The 21,508-nt window shown below is 48.1% G+C and overlaps 1 protein-coding gene across 1 annotated transcript in view; it reads right to left on the reverse strand.

Moving 5' to 3' along the window:
* Positions 1-9,063, reverse strand: part of WNT7B (Wnt family member 7B) — an 80,318-nt gene extending 71,255 nt beyond the window's left edge. The window contains exon 1 of the mRNA XM_010213407.2: positions 8,462-9,063. Within this exon, the coding sequence (XP_010211709.1) occupies positions 8,462-8,544 (83 nt within the window). The 5' untranslated portion in view covers positions 8,545-9,063. The remainder of the gene's footprint in view (positions 1-8,461) is intronic.
* Positions 9,064-21,508: the final 12,445 nt, after the last annotated feature.

The raw sequence follows: 21,508 nt of genomic DNA on the forward strand, positions 1-21,508 counted from the left end.
TCTGTCTGGGGAACGAACTTTCAGAGATTAGACTAATCCAGACTCTGATGACCTTAGGTCACAGTGCAAGAACCTCCTCTTTGATATATCTTTTGCAACATAACCAGAATGACATTGACAACAATAACTTGACCCCAGTCCTCCCCTCATAAGCACCTACTCTCGACAGATCTTCCCGAGATAGAAGAGGGAAGAACAAAAGACTCCAGGAAGTCTATTAGGGATGTGCCAATCTCATGATTACCAGTGATGCTGGGGTGTTGCTATGAGAGGTGCCAATGGAAGAAAACGACCAAACAATACCTACCTGTAAAGCTGCATGAGGTACTCTTTAGGCCATGGGAGTGGTGAAAGAGGGTTTTGCCGTGAATCAAAAGAAGCCCTGCTTGCCTACACCTCTATTTTGGCCCTTATGAAAGCATCAGCATCCACTGTATTTACCCAGACAGATTTAGCCCACAGCAGCAAAGCACAGATTTAAGCCCTATTCTTTGCCGCCTGTTCATTGTGCTGTAAAGCAAGTGCAGTTCTCCATCCAGCAAAATCTGCTTCTCCTTTAAAGCTCAGCACAACAGGCCTGATTCAGAAACTTCTCCCTTGCACCTCATTCCCCTTGAATTTCTCACCCTGAGTCATCAACCCACAGCACAACTTTAACGTGGAAACTTTTGTGGGTACGTTTTGTTTTCTTTCAAGTTCAGGAAAGAAAAGGTGCAACCAGAGGGGGTGAAAAGAAAAAAAAAAAATCTCATGGTTGAGAGGACTCTTTTAACCCACCCGTCACATGGTTCCTTGGAGGGCGGCCAGAGGAGTCATGAGAGATGCTGCCATTCCCCTCCACACTCTCTTAACCATGTCCTGCCTGCTTCCCCGGTTGCCGCTGGCCACCTCACACCTCTGACGAGCCCTGCTCCTGCTCCCATAGGTCCTAGGGGTGCAGGAGGCCCCGTGCAAGGACGATGCTTACTACTTGGCTAAGTGGTGCTTTCTCCTCACTGGCCACCCTGCTCCCTTGCTCAGTCACCTTTGTTATCGCCTGTTAAAGCCATGGGAAACGGAGGCAGGCAGGATCAGAGGCACATGACCAATCTGGAAGTGCATCTGTCCTCGCCGCAGAGCAAAATCTGCCCAGAGAAGAGCCCCTGCAAAGGGGTCATCCCGCTGCCTTGGCCAGGCCCGCTCGCCTAGGGATGGAGGGGGCTTCTTTGGGTGCCTCCCCACAGCTTGGCTCTGGCATGCACGTGCAGCCCGGCTGCTGTGCTGGAGTGTGGGGGCGGATTAACTCACTTGCCATCCTTGCATGAAAGACACTATTATTTAATAGCAGTCGCATTTTATAGTTATGTCTCACTTTGGCCAGATTAGGAGGGTGGGTAGGATATCTAGTTCCAGAACTGCCGTGCTCAAACAATTTTCAGTTAAATACACCTCAGATTATTTTGCAGGCACGCAGTGGTTGATGTCTTTATGGCTTACTCTCACTTCCAGATTGGAAAGCTGGGTTGCCCCACAATGCCTTGGACATGATGAGCGAACACCACAGTGCTTTGAAAGTGCTTCTCCCCTCAAAAAATAATGATTTCTCTTTATGTCAGCTCTCACTGGCACCAGAGGCTATAGTCATTATTTCAGCAGCCTGTAGAACTGATTCTGGGTTTTGCTTGACATAGAGGAGCAGCCCCCTATTAACACTGCGTTCACTGTATATTCTTGGGAAACATGGCCACATTCCCTTTAAATTGCTTAATATAGTGGCCTGTGCCAAGGCTGCGCTAGATGGATACTGGAAGAACAAGACTTGGGCTGGCTTCATGCTTGACTCTCCCCTCACTTGCACCAGAGTCACTCTGCTGACTTGAGTAAAGTTGCTCCTGATTTAGTAACTTCGAGGACTGTGTATGTCACCCTCAATGGGAGGTGTCCTCGGGTCTGAAGAGGCGAGGGGCAAGAACATGCCAGCGCTTGCACAGTCTTAAAGTCATGGCTCTCCAGAAGAAAATATCTCTAGGATTTTGTGATGTACTACAGGTATGTCCATGTGGAAGACGCAAGCCATTAGTGTAATTTTAGCATTTGGCATCTTTCTATCCTGAAAGTGCAAATCTGTAAAGTGTCTGGAGATCATGCCTGATTAGCAGCAGGCTATAGCACAAATAAACAGTTTAGGAGACACAGAGCAGTCACCAATGGACTTGGTGGTACTTCACAGAGGAAAGTTCCTATGCCACATTTGAAACACATGAGGGTGGTTTTGCCCAGGGTTGCACACTTGCAATACCACTGGATGTCCTTTTTTTCCCCTAATTACTTAGGAACTCAGGGTGAAATCTGACCTTGAACAAAGAGCTGGAACAAAGACTATGATGATTAAGTGGGATTTTTGCATAAACGTGAATTTTATCCTTTGTGGGTTTCTGCCACCAGGGAAATCTGATCCACAGGCATAGGCTGAAAAGAAAATAAATATTCAAAATTGTAGCTACTACATGGGTACAAACTGTATTACTATTAAAATTATTTCCAGAAAAAAAAAAAGACACAACAACTTTCTAATTTAGCTTTCTGTATTTAGATTGCCAAAGAAGGCATTATTTTGTTGTAAAATAATTAATAGGTGATAATTATTATCTTGCTGTCATCCTATATTCTAGGATATCTTGCTGCCTACCACATCCTAGTAGATTTTTTTTATGATGAGAGCAACTAGTTTGGCCTTAGCTAACTTAATTCTAGGAAAACTCTCTATATTTCATTGGGACTGAATGAGGTAGCTAACTTTCAGCTTCATTGAACTGTAAAGAAAAATAATGCTTTCTATAGAGCCTAAAAGTGTGGAAAAGATAATTTAGTGCTCTGCATAAAAGTTTGCCCTGACAACTTTTAGACAGTAACAGAAGACAGAAGTCATAGAATTATATCTCAAATGGGCAGAGAACTATCCAAAGAAAGTACTTGACCCCTCTGTATCTAGAATTTCTTCACATTTGCATTAAAGTATTTCTAGTGTTCCCTCTGCACGATTCTAGCAAGAGCAAATGTATAGGAGCTGTCTTGACAAGAAGTGCCCACCAAGTTCTCCGTGGTGGAGGAGAAACTTTTGGGGAGGATTGAACTGAGACTAAAAGCGGGAGAGAGAGTTACTAGCCCTTAGAGGCTTGAGATTGCCAACATAATGCTAGGAAAGGTATATGCTTGGACTTGGGCAAGTTTGGGGTGGTGCTGCGAAGATGGCTCATGAAGAAGCATCAAGGAGGAAGGAAGAACAAAAAGACTGGAAAGAAAGAGGTATTCTGCAAACACTTGTGGAAGACATGATGATGAGAGTCATCATGATGAGAGGGTGAAATGACATGCAAAGGCTACAGACTGAAGAAATGAGCCTTGCAACATTAATTTGCACACTGTAATGCACATTTGCAAACTCTCATCTCAGTTTTCTGTTGCTTGCAGTGACTTGGGAGGACTAGGGGGTTAAATTGCATTTTGGGGATTAGGAATCTTTCCAACAGTGTTTCAGTCTAAATTATGCAGCCCCATGCACTGAGAAAACACTTAGAATTGTCTTCCCTTTAGAAAGCCGTAGTGCCAGGTACACGTGGCATATTTTCCTGTTGCATAAAATGTATTTGTCAGTCTAACTGTATAATTGCAGCTTGCTTTGCTTAGCTCTCTAACGCCTCTTTTGAAAGATTCTCTTCTGAGGGATTAGCTTTGTTCTTTGTTTAATATGCTAGGATATCTGCAATTCATCTTACTCATTCATCTGAACATTTAATGTTACTTTACATCCATTTTAAATGTTATGTTAATAAAGCAATGTATGTAATTATTCCAAGCAATCTTCCTACCAGTTCAGGATCAGCATGCTGCCTTTCTTAGTAATAACTTAAATCATGACTTTTTTTTTTCTTTTCTATTAGCATGTGATAGAAATCCGACCATGCAAATCCACTTGCCACAAAAGAAAGACAGCTATGTACAGATGCATTTAAATTCAGCAATATTCAGAACATGAGCATCTGGCCCATGCCAGGGTGAAGGCCTGTCCATCCAATGTTTAAAACCTGGATATAAACCATGAGGTTTGAGCTAAGCAAAAGGTTTTGGATTGGGGTGTTTCGTTTTGGGCTGCCTCTCAAAGAAGTGGCGGCCCTAACCATTAGAGTTACCTAACAGCCATATCTTGATTACCAACGCTCTAGAGTGTGTCAGCTTTGGTACATGCAAAAAGCCTCTGCCACTCGGGTAAGCCAAGCTTATAATGACTTTGACAACCCAATATCTTCTTCATGCTTTTTGTTCCTCCTAAGGAAAAAAAAAAAAAAAAAAAAAAAAGCCTTTATTTTAGGCGAACCTAGAAATCATCCATCTCTGTATGAGGTTTACCTGTTTTGTTTCTAAGCCAACACACCTCTGAGTTGAAACACAACACAACGGGAGTTGAAACCCTGTTCCAAATCCCCTTATAAATGACTGTTATTAAAGTATCATGTAGAACAGCAGAGACCACAACAGAGTTCCACTTGTGCTCTGGCCACTGCTGAGATAGGGCTGAAGAGCAAGACGGTTTGCCCCAAAGAGCTTGCAGCTTCAGCCAGTGAACTGGATTATGTGCAAGAGCAGGGGAATGAGGTGATGCCGCTCAATTGGAGGGACACTGCACCCCAGACACTGAGGCACTGACTGGCCAAGTCCAGATTCACAGAATCATAGAATTATAGAATCATTATGGTTGGAAAAGACCTTCAAGATCATTGAGTCCAAATGAAAGTCCTTCAACACTATACCTATTGAACCAAGTCACTAAGCGCCTCATCTACACATTTCTTGAACACTGCCAGGGATGGTGACTCCACCATTGCCCTAGGCAGCCTGGTCCAATGCTTGACTACTCTTTCTGAGCACAAATTTTTCCTAATGTCTAACGTGAACCTCCCCTGGCACAACTTGAGGCCATTTCCTCTTCTCCTAAGCCACACAGGGGCTCTGATCTCACTGGGATGGGAAAAGTGAGATGTCCGGTGTAGATGTGACTACTGCTGCATCCATTGCACAGGCTGGCATTAAGGGAGATGCTGTACCTGCTGTCCCCTTGAGGAGGCTGCACTTAAGAGCATGCTGTCCCTTCCATGCCTGTGCAGCTCACTCCTGCCCTTCACACATCGAAAACAAGCTTTGGGGACTGCCTCCAGCAGTCCTAATCTTTAGAGATTAGGCAAGAGTATTTTCCTGAAGACACATGAAAAACATATATTCCTTCTAACCCACTTCCCACAAGTGTGGAGAGGCGACGCTTGCAAAGTGGAATTAGTACAGACATGGGTGCATCAGCAGAAGAGATGCAGAACACAAACACATTTTTATCCCTCTGTAGTTTGTAACCAGCCAGTACAAACAATCTGGTCACTAATAGACATTATTTGCAATACTGTTATGCCGGAATATGTAGTAGCTTTGAAGATTTATGCAGCTATTGCTACACATGCACACTCGTTCCCTTATGGGTTGTTCACAATTATTTTTTTAGCAAATTACTGAATTAACTCTGTACACTGGTAGATAATTCCCAAAATAAGTTTCTTAAGTACTGAAACTCGTCTTGCTAATGAATGCATCCAGCCCTACCGAAGTGAAAGGCATACACGAACGGAGAGTTAGAGCAGCAGCATCTTCTTTAGAAGAAGCTTAATATATACCTATGTATGTGTATAGACACACGTGCACTCAAACATGCATGGTAAGAAACGGTGCCAAACTGTATTATATCTAATCCCATTTTTGATGTTTATACTAATTACACTGATGTTATTAAATGTCAGTTTTATATATTAACTATGTAATTGGATTACCAAAATATGTCCAGAGCATTAAAATGCATCAATCATCCTACGATCAGCTATTTTATCTATAGTCAGTTTTCTTTCTCAAAAAGGCACAGACTATTTTTTTCTCCTTGTAAAAATGTTTACAGTGGCTCGAAGGGCCAAAAGTTAGTAGGCAAGCACGACCAAAAAAAAAAAAAGAAAAAGAAAGATGACTTTTGCAGATAGCGCGCTTGCCATATAGAAATCGATTTTGTAAAGGAGTTTGCTCCTTGCAACTAATTCTGAGGGTTGCCTCTTAGAAATTCACTTTCTATCCAGCCTGCCACTCGCAAAACGGTGAGGCCCCGATGCCTTTTTCGTTCCTGCGAGGGGGATTTTTGCTTTCCAGCTTTTTCAGCAGAATGGAAGAGCTCTACCCCCCCGCTCCCACGCACCGGCGCAGGCAGCGCACCGGAACCCTGCGCTCCGCTTGCTTTTCCGCGGCAAATTCCCCGCTTGGGAAGAGCTTTTTTTACCGCTACGATGCCAGCGGCGCCGCAGATGAGGAGCCCAAAGATGATCGGGCACAACTACCACGACCATAGACAGTCCCTGCGGGTGAAGCGAGGGAAACATCGTCCCCTGCGCACCCGCGGCAAATCCGCAGCCTCCAAAAGTGCTCCGAGCACTTAGCGCTAAATAAAGCAGTCCCCGCTTCCCTTGTATTTCCATCCCCCCCCCACCCCCCCCCCGCCGCCCCTAGCAGTCGCCTTAGTATTATTATTATACTTCTATAGCTTTTGCTTTCGGACCTTATAATTATGTCACACAGCAAGGGAAACCGCTAGCATCCCAGCATCTGGTGTGCGGTTTAAAACTTTTGTTTCGAGATTCGCGCTATTTATAGAAGGAAAACTTGGTAGGATAGTAATTTCCTAGGGTTTTGGGAAAAAAAATATGGCTGCGTTTATATTAAAAGGGTGTGTTTATTTATTTATTACAGCTCTCTCGCCCTACTTAAAAAGGAGGATAGTGCTGCAATTCTTTTTTTTTTTTTAACAAGTGAGTGGTCACCTACCAGAAAACACATCCCTCCCGTGAATAGCAGCAGACAGCGCTGGCTATTTGGTATAATCAATAGTATCCCACGAAATTAAACCTAACGCAACCCCATAAATCAAGCGCCTTTAAAAAAAGAAAAAGAAAAAGAAAAACAGTAGCCACGGCATGTGCATTTCGTTAAGAATTAAGAACGTAGAAATAGGCGTTAAGTTTCTTTTTATGGGTGCGTTTATTCCTACTTCTTTTGCGTCCGCGGGTTATGTATTTTTTCCACAGCCCGCTTACAGATACTACCCATAGACATGCACATGGAGAGTAGCACACGTGCTTGGTTATGTGCATGTGCATATGCTCGCGCTACTGCATACAGAGAGTAAGAGGTATATATAGATAAATCCGCATCCAATTCAAGGGCAGGTGCTTAGATTTTGCGCTCGCCATGGGAAAATAAATAAATAAAATGAATAGACAGACAGACAAACAGATAGATAGATAGATAGATAGATAGATAGATAGATAGATAGATAGATAGATAGATAAAAAGGTCTGTGCTCGCAGTGAGGGTGCCAGAGAAGGGAAACCCGTGCGCATTCCGAAGAGGAGGTGACTGCCCGGCCAGCACTTGGGAAGTGGCTTTTCCCACCGCAGCCCTTCGCCGCGGTAGAGGTGACTCTGTCCGGGCCGCTGCCCGCCGGAGACCAGAGACCTTCCTGGACCTTCCCGCCGCCCTTCCCGCGCCCTGCGTGGGTGCGCCGCCGCTTCCCACGGCCACGGCGTGGGAGAAGCGATGCTCGAGCGCGGCAGGGCTGCAGGGTTTAGACAAGCTCCGCGCCCTGGCGCGGGGTAGCTGCCCCCAGAGACTCCCTCCCTCTCCCGCGGCGCTTGACAGCTCCCCCCGCAGCCGCTCCGCGCCCGGCCGGGCCCGCGCAGCTCCGCGCAGCGCCGCGCAGCGCCGGGGGACACAGAGCCGCCGGGGGCCCCGCGGCAGCGCCCCGGCAGACTCCCGTCCCCTTGTAAAGACCGCGCGGAGTCGCCGCCGCTCCTTACGCACCGCAACGTTAGATACAGATATAGAAATTAAAAAAAAAAAAAGAGAGAGAGCTCGAAACTCCTTGCAGTCCCACCCACCGACTCTCATTTCCCCCACCCCTACCTCCACCCCCTTCCTCCCAAGGAAAAGCTCCCGGAGGCAGCTCGAGCTGCCGGAGAGCCCGAGCTCTTTCCGAGCAAAAAGTACAGCGAGCGGCTCCGCGGCCGCGCAGCAGCAGCAGGAGGAGGAGCCGGGGCCGCGCTCCCCGCGGAGCCGCCGGCCTCCCCTCGCCCCCCGCTGCCGCCCGCGGGCGGGACGCGCGGGAGGCTCCGCGCCCCGGCCCCGCCGCCCGCGGGGCAGCCCCGGCAGTTACCTGGCCGTGCCCCGCGCCCCGGCAGGGTCCGAGCGGGCGCCTCCGCCGCCGGCAGCGTCCTCGGCGCCGCGCGGAGCTGCCGCCCGCCCGTGCGCGCCGCTCCCTCCGCTCGCGCTGCCGGCTGGCCCCGAGGTAGCCGGCGGGGTCCTTTCAAACAGTGTTGGAGAGAAAAAAAAAATCTGGATCACTTACAGGTAACTCCCACTGGTAAGGATGAGGAAAATCTGAGGGTAATACACTGAGAGTAACACACTGCGAGATGAGAAAAGGATCATGGCCGAATCCCGTTTACACTCGTGGAGTTCGCTTCCTTGGTTATTCCTTCCTGGCCCCCCCTGGTCGTAACTCCCCACCCTTTTTGGTGTCAGCTGTGGCTTGAATCTGAGTTGGCATCCAGTCCCTTGGGCTTGGGGGGGCTTTGTCTGCTTGTTTGTTTGTTTGTTTGTATGGTTGGGTCTAGGATTCCCCTGGTGCTAATGCCGCTCCCTGTGCGGAGTGTGCGCGGCTGCCGCTGCTGCTCCCGCTGCCGCTGCTGCCTCTGGGCTCCTGCCTGTCATGTCTCAGTGGTTGGAAGTTGTTACAGTGGGTTCTCGTGTTGGAATGAGGATGGTTTAAGGGATTTGGATGGCAGAAAGTGCCTCTCTCTCTCTCTCTCTCTCCCTCTCTCTGTAACTCTCCTGAGACTCGGGGCTGCCATTGGGCAGTCAGGCACTGCAATCCGCCTACTTTTTTTTTTCTCTCTCTCTCTCTCGCCTTTCTCTCTCTCTCTCTTTTTTTTTTTTTTTTTTTTTTTTTTTTTTAAGCGGGGAGGATGACAATGGAAAGACACTGATCCAGCCCAGGCGGCAATGAATCCACGCTCCCTGGCCGAGCCCTCTACCCCATCCTTGCCCTCTGCCCGGAGCAGATTTAAAGCGCTGCCGCTGGAGCCGGCGGGCTTCTCGTCTTGGGTACGGGCTGCTCGACCCGGGCACGGCGCGGGCTGCCTCGCGGCTCGTCCCAACGGCAGCTCCCGGTCTCGGGCAATTGCAGTATTCTGGGGGAAGGCTGCCCCACGTTCCCCAAAGGGCTCCGCAATGCCTTCAGCCTCGGCAAGGGCTGCGCTGCTGGAAAACGAAGCTCTGGTTTCAGGGGTCTCTTTTCCAATAAATAAATAAATAAATAAATAAAAGATGTATATGTTGGTGTAGCAAGCCGGCGCGGCGTGACGGGTAGAGACCTACACACACGCGTAGCTTCCTGGTGGAGCTGGATCTCGCGTGAGACCAGGGCAGGGAAAGGCTGGGGTGAAGGAGCCAGGCTGTGAGAGCCACTCGACTCGCTGCCCCCAGGGCGGGGGAGCCGCTTTCTCTTCCCTTTTCTCTGCTTATCTCCCTTTTTTTTTTTTTTTTTTTTAAGGTGCAAAGCTGAAGAGACATTTCCCCGCAAGTTGGTTCCCTCTCCCGCGCGTTTCCTCCACACTGGCCTGCTGGTGCCCCGGGTGAGGGGCTACGGGCGGCAGGGGCTGCCCAGGGGACGTTTCGCCCGGCGGCACCGCCAAAGATGCGAAACTGAGTAGGAGCGATTTGCTCTTCCCCTTCTCCTCGTTGGGTTGGTGTTGCTGTTGTTTTCGAGAGAAAAGTTGGAGTGACGACGGGACAGCACTGAGAAAGCCGGTACCTTGAAGCTAGGGTCTGACAAAAAACCCTAAGGAGCAACGTGAGCCCTAGGTGACTTAATGCAAGTGCCAGCCGGACACGGACTCCGAAGTCCTCTTGTCCCGTAGAGTTGGCCACTCTCCGTCTCAGGTCATTTGCCTAGTGACTGGAAGGGTGTCCTCGGCCAACCTCTTCCAGGCATCTTGGGATCACCTCCTCTGCTCCACGAGTCCCAGCGCACGAAGCAACGAAATAGCTCGTCGGATGGGACAGAAATTACCGAATTCATATATATATATAGATATAGATATATATATATATTGTCTTCCCCTGCCTGTGCGTTAAGAGACTTTACTGGGTTTAGTTTCACTGAACGCCTCTTGTCCGGAAGTTGAGGAGCGTTTGCTTGTACAGTTAACGCCTTTTTGGATAGCGTTTATCTTGATTAATAAGAGCTGGAGGTTTAAGCCATTTTACGGTTATTTAGATTCTCGAGATGTCTGATTTCTATATTCTTCTTTAAAATACTAGAATCGTCATATTCCTTTATACTTCCTTAAGCGTGCGTATGTATAGAGATATACAGATAGATCGATATAACATATATATGTGTGTGTGTGTGTGCATCTTTTCTAATTCCATTTTTCCCTCTCAGATATGCAGAATGCGGTCGGTGCAGCTGTGCTGAACGTCAGCTAGAAGAACTGGTAGCAATTTTGATGGTTAATTTCTGGCATTTGCTGAGTTTCGTATATATTTTTAAAAAATTGGAGCCGCTTTAAAAGGGAAAGGAAATGCAATCTAAACATGAAAAGTAAATGTTGGAGCTGGAAAACTTCGAAATGAGGCTGGTAGATCTTGATGGGACTTAGCTGAAACGAACAGGATTTGCCACTCTCCATAACTTCATAACGAAGCTGACTTCCCTAAGGACTTAACTAAGCAGGGACAGTAAAATTGTCGAAAACAAACCAATCGTGGTCTTCGGATTTCGGAAAATTAAATTTTCCTCTGCAGACACGGGCCAATTATTACGTTGGAAAACAATATTAAGAATATGAACAACGTGTTAAATCGCACACAACTTCTTTCCGCCAGCGTGGTACAGAGATAAATGCACTTGTTGTTGGGTTGCAAAGCGAATATATTCCCGTCAGTGAAATGCGGTGGTACTCTCGCCGACTGTGTCGTCGGTAACACCGAACATGGGCGTTTTGGCACCTGTCGTTCCTTCTTCCACAAACATATGTATCCTGGATAAAACCGAGGCAGGGCGGCAGGGAAATTGTTGCCGACCCGGCGCGATAAAGAGCAGATGAAGCCGAGCAGGCAGCAGTAAAGCATTTCCCCTTTTCCTCTATCTCTCCGTTCCAACCAGCGCGCTTTCTGTCTTGCCCCCAGCCTGCGCAGCGGCGACCGGAGCCGCCTCGGAACTCGGAGGGGGCTCGGAAATGCGACCCGGGATCCTGCCTGGCGGCAACCGGCTGCTTCTTGACTAGCGCAAGGGAAAAGTAGGAGAGGGGGCAGACGAGCCGCTTAAAATGCGCCGGCGCAGATGTTCCGCGGAGGCGCCTGGAGGGGAGCCCTCCTGGCCAGGGAGGCTGGAGGCAACGCGGGGCCGAGCGCTGCTCCCCGCGGCCCCTCTTGCTCCCCCCGGGGCCCGCTCGCTACGTGGGGCCGCTCTGCCCCTACGGGCCGGCCTGAGACCCCCGGTGACCTCGAGGCGGACCCTCCGGCGACTTCGGGACCGGCCGGGGTCTCCCGCCCCGTCGCGCCGCCCTCCCAGCCAGGCGGCCCAGCAAGCCCCGAGCGAGGCTTGTTCGGCTGCAGGCGGCGAACCTCCTCTCTTCCTAGCCCGCCAAGGAGATCCCACTGCCTTTCCGCTGCTTTCTTGGCAAGTGGAGGCTCCTGCATCCCTCGAGCATCCCTCGAGCCGCACCTTGGCCTCCTCGCCACGGTCGGGTCCTCCCGGCTTCCTTTCCGCCATCTAACTCCCTGTGTCCACCCCGCCCCCCCCCCCCCCAAAAAAAAAAGAAGGAAAACGGTTCGTTTCGCCCCAGAGCCTTGGTCCGGGCACATCCCGCGGCTCCATCTTCCCCATGGTCTCAGCAGTCACCTCGGGCTCATCCACTGCTATCTGCATCTGCGGTACAGCTGCAACTTGCAACGCCCGGGATATTTATTAATTACACCGCAATCTTCGCAGGAAATAGCTCAGTTTCGATCCTGCTGCTAGCCGAGGTCAGCGTTTGATTTAACCAAATTGCCCGAGGAGCTATTTGGTGCTAGCAGCATCGCAGGCGCTTTGCGTTTCAGAGCCTGGACGTAAAGTGCGAGTCAAAGCCCGCTCCGTTGCTGCTTCTTTTCTGCTGGTGGTGGCCACCAGAAGGCAATCGTGTCTAAAATACAGCACGGAGACCTCCTCAGCTGCCCACCCGTGTCCCCTCCTGAGGGTTAAACAGCACGGGGACAGGCTCGGCATCGAGGGGAATATTAAGGGATACCTCCTGCCTTTCCCTCTCTGGCAGGACTCCCCCCTCCGGACACAAACCAGAAATGGGAATTGGGTGTGAGGGAGGACTCTCTAACCGGGGCTTACTCTCCCCTCCTAATTGGAAGTAGCAGCTGCTTTGTGCTGCGTTGACTCTGGGACCCTGCCATGTCAAAATAGGTCCCCATTCAACAGCCAGGCGCACATTTGGGGGTCGCTTTGTCCCCTCTCCCCGCGGGATCACGCTTGCCACTGGCCAGCCAGAGAGCGGAGCTTTCACCACATTTTATGAGCCCGTCCTCCGCAGCACATAAAATAACTGCCGAGTCTGAACTCTTTGCTATTGCTGACACAAAGGCTCTCTCCTTCGCCCTGCAAATTAAGGCTAATGCACTGGAAGACAAACTACATTTTATCTCACTTCATCTCTCTCTCCCCTGCTCTTTTCTATGCAAAGAGCTCACTAGAAAAGGTATCATTACACTCAGAGGATATGGTTTCAACAAAATGGTAGTTCCAGTGGCTGATGAAAGAGGAAATAATTGCATCCCACATGCCTAGCCTAGAAGTAGCCCTGGATCTCAGAGTAAATTTCTCCCTTATTGTTCAGAGAAAGTGAAGTATCCTCATCGCCTTACAGGCATGGTGATGGATCTGATGGGGTTTCTATAAGGGCTTTTACTGTGTCTTCTGTCCACTGGGTTTCCCTTCCAAGATCCGTCCAACTGCATTCTTGCCATTTTTTGCTCTGAGCCCCTTTCTAAAATAGTCACACTCCATCTCGAGACGAAATCTCCCTTCCAGACTGTAACATATGCGCAAACTTCTGTTCCCTTTAAAAAATCAAACCGCAGGGAAAGCGAGTAGCAATGTCCTTATTTTGCAAACCATTTTCCCTGGAGCTGCGCGGCCCCTCCGCGAGGGACGTGTTGCACGAACCGCCCCCCGGCTCTCCCCGGAGAGGATGGGGTCACCGTGGCGCTCAATTGACGGACACGCGGCCTCACCAAGTGCACTTAAACCTCTGTCAAGCTGAGCTCGGAGGGTGACGCAGTTGGTCCCTTGGTGGTAGCGAGACCCGCGGAGACCCCCGCGACGTCCTCCCGCCTGCAGCAGGCGCCCGGGGCCGGGAGAGGGCGGGGGACGCGGGCCCGGCAGCGCCGTGCGCCGCCCGGGCACCTGCGGCGCGGGGGGCGGGCTCAAAAACGCACCAAGAAAACGGAGCGAGGGGGGAGATGAGAGAGCAGCCCGGCCGGGGAGCTGCCGGGGGTCTCTATCCCCCGCTGCTCCCCACGGCTGGTTTCCTCACTGCGCCCTCCTGGTCGTCGCCGGCCGCGCTGCGCTCGCCCCCGCCGTGGCCCGGGCATCGCTCTCTGTTTGGGCGAGCTGCCCTTTCGTGGAGCCCCCCCACCTCTGGCCCCGTCTCGATTTCGAGGTGGAAAGCAAGGGGCTCGGAGGTTGCGACTCACCTTATGCATTCTTGATCATTAAAAAAAAAAAAAAAAAAAAATCCCGCAGCTATGCAAAGGCAGGATCTTTAAGGAGTTTGTAGCTCGACAGGTAAGGACTCGGCTGGGGCTCAGGAATGTGGAAATTCAACTCAAGTCAGCCTACTGCGACGAGCAATATTAATAAGGGCATACAGGTAAAGCCGGGGGGAGACGGAGGGGTTAGAGACTTGGCGGCTGCGGGGACAGCATGATCTCTCAGCATGATCACTGCAGCCCCGCAGTGGAGCCGGGCAGCCCCGGTGTGAGGGGCCCGGTCGCGTCCCGGCCGGCCAGGCCGCTTGTAGCGCTCCTTTCAACACGTCCCTGTGATGGAGAGAGGCGCAAACGGTGCCTGGGCCTGCACAGGGCAAAGCCACGAGCGCAGGTTCAGAGCGGGGATTCCACTCCTCCCCTGCTCCTGCTCTTTTTCTTTTTCTTTTTTTTTTCCTTTTTCTTTTTCTTTTCCTTTTTCTTTAATACTTTAGCTCTGCTCTATTATATCCTCAGCAGCGGCTGAGTTAACTCTGTCAGGATTTTTTTTTGGTACTGTACGCCAGAGATAATATTTAAGTTCGCTTAAGCAGCCCCAAATAAAAAAGGCTTCGAGCGGCTCCCTCCCGGCTGCACTCGGCGCGGCGGCAGCGCCCGCAGCAACAGCTCTCCGCGGGGCTCCCCCCTCGGACACACGGCGGGGACAGAAATAAGCACATTTCCCCCCGCTTTTTTTCCCCTCTTCTTCCACCCCCACCACTTTTTTCTTCCTTTTTTTCTTTTTTTTTCACTCCCCTCTTTTTTTTTCCTTTCAAATTCGTCCGCAGCTCCATGATAACGTGACACCCCCCCCTCCTCGACTTTACAGGAGATACGTCGTGCCCAAGGACTTACCCTAATTTGACATAGATGACTCCAAAGCATAGAAACACGTAGAAAATCCACTTCCGAAAGTTTCTGTGCATGATCTAGGAAATGGACTGAGCCATAAAAAAAAAAAAAAAAAAAATTGCACGAAAAATCGAAGCGATCCCGTCGGTTAAATCCCAGTCAAGAGAACTTCTGAAGCTACCCAGAAGCAAAGCCGGCCGAACTGTAAAAAATCAACAGTGGGCAGATAAGCAGCTCTTCCCAGAGCCATGGTGACCAAAGACGGCTCTGATATTAAAGCTAAAGAGGGAAGAAAATGGAAAGAGCTGCTCAAAACGGTAAAACAAAAAACATCATCATCAACAACAAAAAAAGCCCAAGACAGACAGTCTGAGGGAGAAAATGAGCAGGCACTGATCTTGATCAACTGCCTCATAGAGCCCTGGAGTTCAATGTGTTTTTACTTGTTCTGACTTCCCCAGGTAACACTACGTATCTTGCAATCTGTGGCTCCAGGTAGGAGGATCTCTCCCTCTCTCTCTCCCTCTCTCTCTTTCCTTCTCTCTCCCTCTCTCCTGCTCTTCCCCCCACCCCGTATGTGTCAGGATCTAACACGTATCTTATCTGTCTGGGTGCGTGTGCGAGCTGTGCGTGTGTTTGTGTTTCAGGAGGCACGTCCTTAAGCCAGGCTGTTTGGAAAAACACACGAAACGTGTCCAATAAGGGAAATAAAGGACTCGTCGTCTCAGACCGAAGCTTTTTTTTTTTTTTTTTTTCATTTCCTCTAGTAGGGGAACGCGGCTGGATTTGTAATGCGTTGTCCTCGCAAAAGGAGATTGTTCAGAGTGTTTTTTTTTTTTTTTTTTTTTTTTTTTTCGGGGGGTTTCTATTTAATCGAAAAGAGGCAGGCGTTAACTTCCCGCTTGCTAATAGCTCTGTACCCTAAAATATGAGCGTGTGTGTGTCTAGACTCTCTCTCTCTGGTCATGCCGACCCTGTTGCACACTTACAAACGCCTGTCCCCAAATTAGATTATTTCCTTTTCCAGAACAGGAAAATATTCTTCCTCCTTTAAGAAACACGCATACTTGGCTTTTAGTGCAAGTTTAGCATATTGAGTTTAGTGCTCCTGGAGAGATTAATCGGCGAGACGACAACTCCTCACATTGTGTTCAGACACTAACAGTGTGTTTATAAAGCTCCCCCCCCCCCCATTTTTTCCCCTTCTCTCTGATTTCAGAGCTGCTTAGTTTTCCCGCATTCGGAGGATTTATCTATTCCAGTCTACTACACAATGTGTGCCTGTCTGGAGTCATATATCTGCACGAGTCTGCACGCTCAAATAGCGCACACAGAGCGCTGGTGGGCTGAGAAAACCCATATAGATAGGGATACATGAACCTGCGCACCTATGCCCACCTATATGCACTGTATCGTCATATATGTGCATTAACAATAAACACAGATAGCTCTAGGCATCTCTTCAGGAGCAACAGCTAAACACACACCAATAAAGCTTGAAAGGGAAGCAGGCAGTGACAAGCAAGCAAAAGAGGCTGAACACCGGACTTCGCCGTAAAGTATCTATCCTGACTAGGGAAACAAAGAATTTTTTTCAAGCCCCATCAGGCTGCTGTGGCTGAAGAGATGCAGCGTGAAATTGCAACTCGCTGGGTGATGTCTCCTGCGGCCCGCGCCGCCCGCGCCTTGGCATCGCTGTCCCCGTGAACAGCCGGGGGAGAGATTCGGTGCCTGGGAAAGGGAAGCAGAAAAGTCGAGAGAGGGAAAAAAATATCAACAACAACAAAAAAGAGAGGTCTAATTTGGGGTAAGCTGGAGTCCGCCGTGTGACGGACGGAGGCGCAGAGGGACGTGCACGGCCGCGCCTGCCCTCTCGCCAGCAGCCCGCAGCGCTGCCGCTGCTGAGCGGCGTCGCTCTGCCTGTCCCCTCCTCTGCAATCGTCACCTTCTAGTCCTTAACAACCAAAACTGGCTCTCACGGGCCACCAACCCTTCTCCAGACCGCCTCTGCTACGTTTTTTCCCCCCTAATACTGGATTATGGATATTTTCCCGTTTTAAAATGATGAGTTTTTCCTTCCTGATCTCTCCTCTTGGATGGTCTTTTTCTTTTTTTTTCTTTTTCTTTTCTTTTCTTTTTTTTTGTTCGGATACAATACTACTTTTTTTTTAAAATCCCCATTTTTAAGCTTTTGTTTTGTTTTCTTTTTATTTGTTTTCAAACAAGAGCGGCCACATTTCTCTCTTGGAAAAACCTCTCTCAGAAGGGCAAAGCCTTTTCCCCAAGTCTCCTCGGGTTCACCCCGCGCCCCCATCCCAAAGCTTCGCCCCGCGCCCGCCGGGCCTTTCAGGGATGCAGCTGACTCCTTCTCCGCCCATTTCCCTCCCTCCCTCCCTTTTTTGTCTTTCTTTCTCCCTTTCTCCCCCCTGCTTTTGCAGGCTTTGCAGGCCGGGTGCCCGGAGCGGGGCCGCGTCCCGCAGGGTAACATCGCCCCCCAGGGGCGGGCGCCGGCGCCGCCGCGCCGTAGAGCAGCCCCCGGGGGCTGGAGATAGTAGAGAAAATCGCGGCAAAATCTCCTTTTCTTTCTGACCACTTAATCCACTCTTACCTCTAGTTAATCAGTTCGCAGATGCCAGGTTGGGCAAAAATGATAGATTTGCTTTACTTCGAATACTAGTTTAAATGTGACTTCGGTTTAAACTGTAGATAACAAGACTTCATGAAGCTGAATTATTATATGAATTAAAACATCCCCTCTAGAGTGCTAAAATAGCCAATTCTCACATTAGTATTCAGAAAGTCACATAGTTACATTACCTTTATAGGCCATGTACAGAAAGCTCATTGAGCTATTTGAGAGCAACCTCACCTCTTCAGTGACAGAAATGTTCCTGGAAGTTAGATAATGTAGATAACTACAAAAGCACTGGTAGAAGTGGGTTGAAAACATCTGATGAGTTTTCTTCTGTTGGGTAATTATTATTTATCCCTCACCCAAAATAATGGGCATGGCCTGTTACATCCATACAGGCAATTGAAAATTCAGGAGTTAATTCTTTTGCGCCACCCATCACACGTGCATCCCGGGAACCAGAGGGGCTTTTCCTGAGCACAAGAATAGGACCCTAGCTCAGCTTTGGAAGTCACCATGTGCTCAGCCAGCTTGCAGGTTTATCCAGGGAGGTACCGCATTGCATGGACATGAGACTTGTTTTATTCCAGATTGCACCTCCATCACATCATGGAGGACACGGCACCGGTTGCCTGGCCTTGACCACCTTCTGTAGGGCCTTATAGGAGGAAGACTCTGCCTTGGGATGAGATGGGGGCCTTGGAGCACGAGGAGGGAAGAGGCAACTGGGACCCAAAGTGGCTCACTTGTAAGATTTTCATATACCCCAGCTCTACGTCTAGACATATGAGCAGCGTGGATGGGGAAGGGGAATTGTCAGACACACTTCCCATATTTTTCTGCAGAGCTAATTTCTAAGCACAGCATGGCAAATTCTCATGAAATTCCCGGGGAAAGCAGACGAGAGGGCATGTGCATCAGGAGCATACTGTCCTCTTTCCTTACCCCCTCAAAGCGGTCCCGGGTAACTCGTGTGCTGTCTCCAGCCTCCCAGCAAACATCCATGTGTGCTTAGCCCAGCCCGCCACTGGCCGGCACTGTTGCTCCACAGTGATGGATGAAGCCCCGGCTAGAATTAAGGAAATAAAAATGTGGGAAAATGCTCCTTAGGAAAAATATGCAGAGAATAAGAGTCCAAAAGGAAAGAGAGGAAAATAACTAAAAAAGAAAATAAAAGAAAATAAGAAACTTTCAGGAAAGAGAACTATCTTATACCTTAAATCATGCACTTTGCATGTGTTCTTAAAAAATGTGTATGTCTGTACTTAAACTGCTCGTTATATTTTATTGGTCTGTTACCAGGCCTTTGCAGATCAAGTCCTTTCATTGATGCAGATCAAGTCCATTTACCTGATTGCTCCCTAAGTCTAAAACAGCCACATTTCCTGTGAGACCACCAACCCAACTGTTTGCACCTAGAGCTTTTCTTAAGATGTAGCCTGTCTTTCAGGCTGAGCGCCTCCCTGGATCAAGGTCCTTGTGCTCTGATTCTTTCAAGGGTATAAAACTCCTCTGACCGGTGAAGGCAAACTAAACACTCGGGGCTTGCTTCTGGCCTTTGCTTCTCTTCCTGCCCCCTTTTACTTTTCCCTATTTGTATCCCTCTTCTCCCTTTGCTCTCTCCTTACTTGCAGTACATTCTGTCTCTCGGGATGTCTGTCTTCCCATTATCCTTCAGGCTGCTAACATTTCATCAGTTTAGCAGACACCTAAATTAGATTAATAATGATCACAGGTGCCCACACTCAGGCACTTCTTGTGTTTTGCCATTCTCAGGTTAATCCTGCCTTGAAAACTTGTGTTTTTTTTTTTTTTTTTTTTTTTTCATCAAAGTCACTGCTCAAACCACAGGAATGTATAATTAGGCACATCATGTGTGTGTGAAGCACCGACACTGCATGGAGTTAACAGGTTTTCTCACTAACTCCTCCTTTGCAAAATGGATATTTCCAGATTTCATTGCACTGGGCTTAATTTTAGTTCCCTTCTGTTCTTCATGACTGCCACCTTATCTACATTGACTATGTCAGTCTAAAAGCTTTTCTGCAGAGGAAGATTCAGCAGTTCAACTGAAACATGAATCGGCATTGCTATATAGTGGCAAATTAAGTTAAATACAACTGGTCTGAATAAACTGGCATGTTATACATGAGTGGATGTGGACTAACCCTTTTATTCATTGTGGCGGCAGTGAGCTTAGCCTGCTGAACTGCGTCTCCTCCTGGGCAGAACAATTCCACAGGGATATAGCTCAACTGGAGATGGCCTAGAGATGAACAACAGGAAGACATGTAGAAGGCACGACCCATGAAGAAAAGCTGAATCCTCTGTGTTTATTTTACAGAAGAGACTGAGCAGGATAATAAGTCTTCAAATGTGTAAAAACATGTTGCAACGATGAGAAGATAATAAATGGTTGTGGGGCGGGGCATGGGGGTAGATGGATGTAAGATGTAGTTAGACAAAATTAGTTTAAAAAATTGGGAAAAATCTTCCAAACAATACAAGGTAGTTAAATAAGGACATGACAGTTTGAGGAAAGAAGAATTTTTATTACAGGTTGCTTTTTAGATTAGGTTAGATAAACATCTACTTTAAATTTTTTCATAGTTATCAAGATCCTGCCTCAAGCTACAAGCCTCAAGGGCCGCTTTAGCCATAACGCCTATGATTATGTGACTGTTTTCAACCACTGTGCTGAGAAAATTCTATTCTCTTACATAAAGCATGGCAAGATATAAAATACGCCTACCTGGCTTATCCTGGAAGAGTTCCAGAACTAGGTTGGCCAAAAAGTGATGATGAAGTTTGCATCCAAGTGGGTGTCTCCAAAGTGAGTTTCATGAAGTAAACTATTTCATCCAAATCCTGCAGTAAAAAAGTGCCATCACTGGTCCTTGCACAGAAAATGTCTAATGAAAGGAGCCTTTGCACTTTTTAAATTATGTCAGCAATCCACAGGTTTGGGGGTTGAAACTTTAGATTTAGAAACTCTATGGAAAATTTTCATTCCCTATTTCGAGTAATGTATTTGAATAAGGCAACTTCACTGAGCCAATCTGTCTGTCAAAGTAGCCCTGCTAAGGCAGTCCGAGTGAATGCAAAGCAGTTAGGCAAGGATTACCCTGGAATCAAGATAAAATAAATTTAGTCCAGCATTTAAACCTGTAATCAGTACAACCTTCCAATATGGCTTTCATGGTTTTTTAAAAAATAACTACTTTTCTTTCCTGTTTCTAGGAACAATTCCAGATCTCCAGGTCAGCAATTACCTATGATGTAGTAAAGGAAAATCAGGACTCCAGGTAAGATTCTGATCATGCTCTCAGAAATGTCCAGGGGGATGCCAAATATCCTTTTAATCAATCTTTGTTTTCAAAAGATGAGTACAAAAGATGTTATATTCTTTTGAGATTGTACTTACCTCTTAACATCCTCTTTTCAAAAACTAGGCGATTGGATAAATACCTTTATGTCAGCTGAATTTTATCATTCAAAAAATAATAAATTGAATATTAAGCTTTTTTTTTCTTCTGGTATACTGTGTTGGAAATTGTGTAATAATAAAAACGAAGCTACAAACTATTAGGCAACCTGTAGGAATAAGTCTGTTTTCTTCCAGTGTAGCCCTTCTCAATTAGACGCAAAATTCTTCCTGGCTCCTGTGAGTTACATAAAAGTCAGTATTGCTAGTCAGCCTCTGAAGACTAAAGCCACGTGCTGTGTATTTGGTCTGATTTCATGTCCAAATTGCACTATTTTATGTTTCCAATATGGCTTAGAAATTCCTGCTTGCATCACAGGAGCAAACCTTGAAAATTCATGAAGGCAAACAGAATCTTCGCCTCGGTGCAGACCCAGGCAGACACACACGATATATGTAACAGAGGAAGATAAGGCCACAGGGGCCATGGTGTCAAGGGATGGGCTGAGGTTATAGATGGAAACACAGCATATTTCTAAGCGGAAATTCTGTTTCCTTGCAGAAATATGAGAGAGACGCTCTTCCTCTTAAGTTCTTCAGCGGAAAACACCACCAGCTACAACTATACTTTCTGACACTGCTGAATCTGCCCCCGATTCAGTGTTAGCCTCATCCTTATTACA

Source organism: Tinamus guttatus, unplaced genomic scaffold, assembly GCF_059628265.1.
Source record: "Tinamus guttatus ecotype Peru unplaced genomic scaffold, ASM5962826v1 Tinamus_guttatus_pri_ptg000749l, whole genome shotgun sequence".
NCBI lineage: Eukaryota > Metazoa > Chordata > Aves > Tinamiformes > Tinamidae > Tinamus > Tinamus guttatus.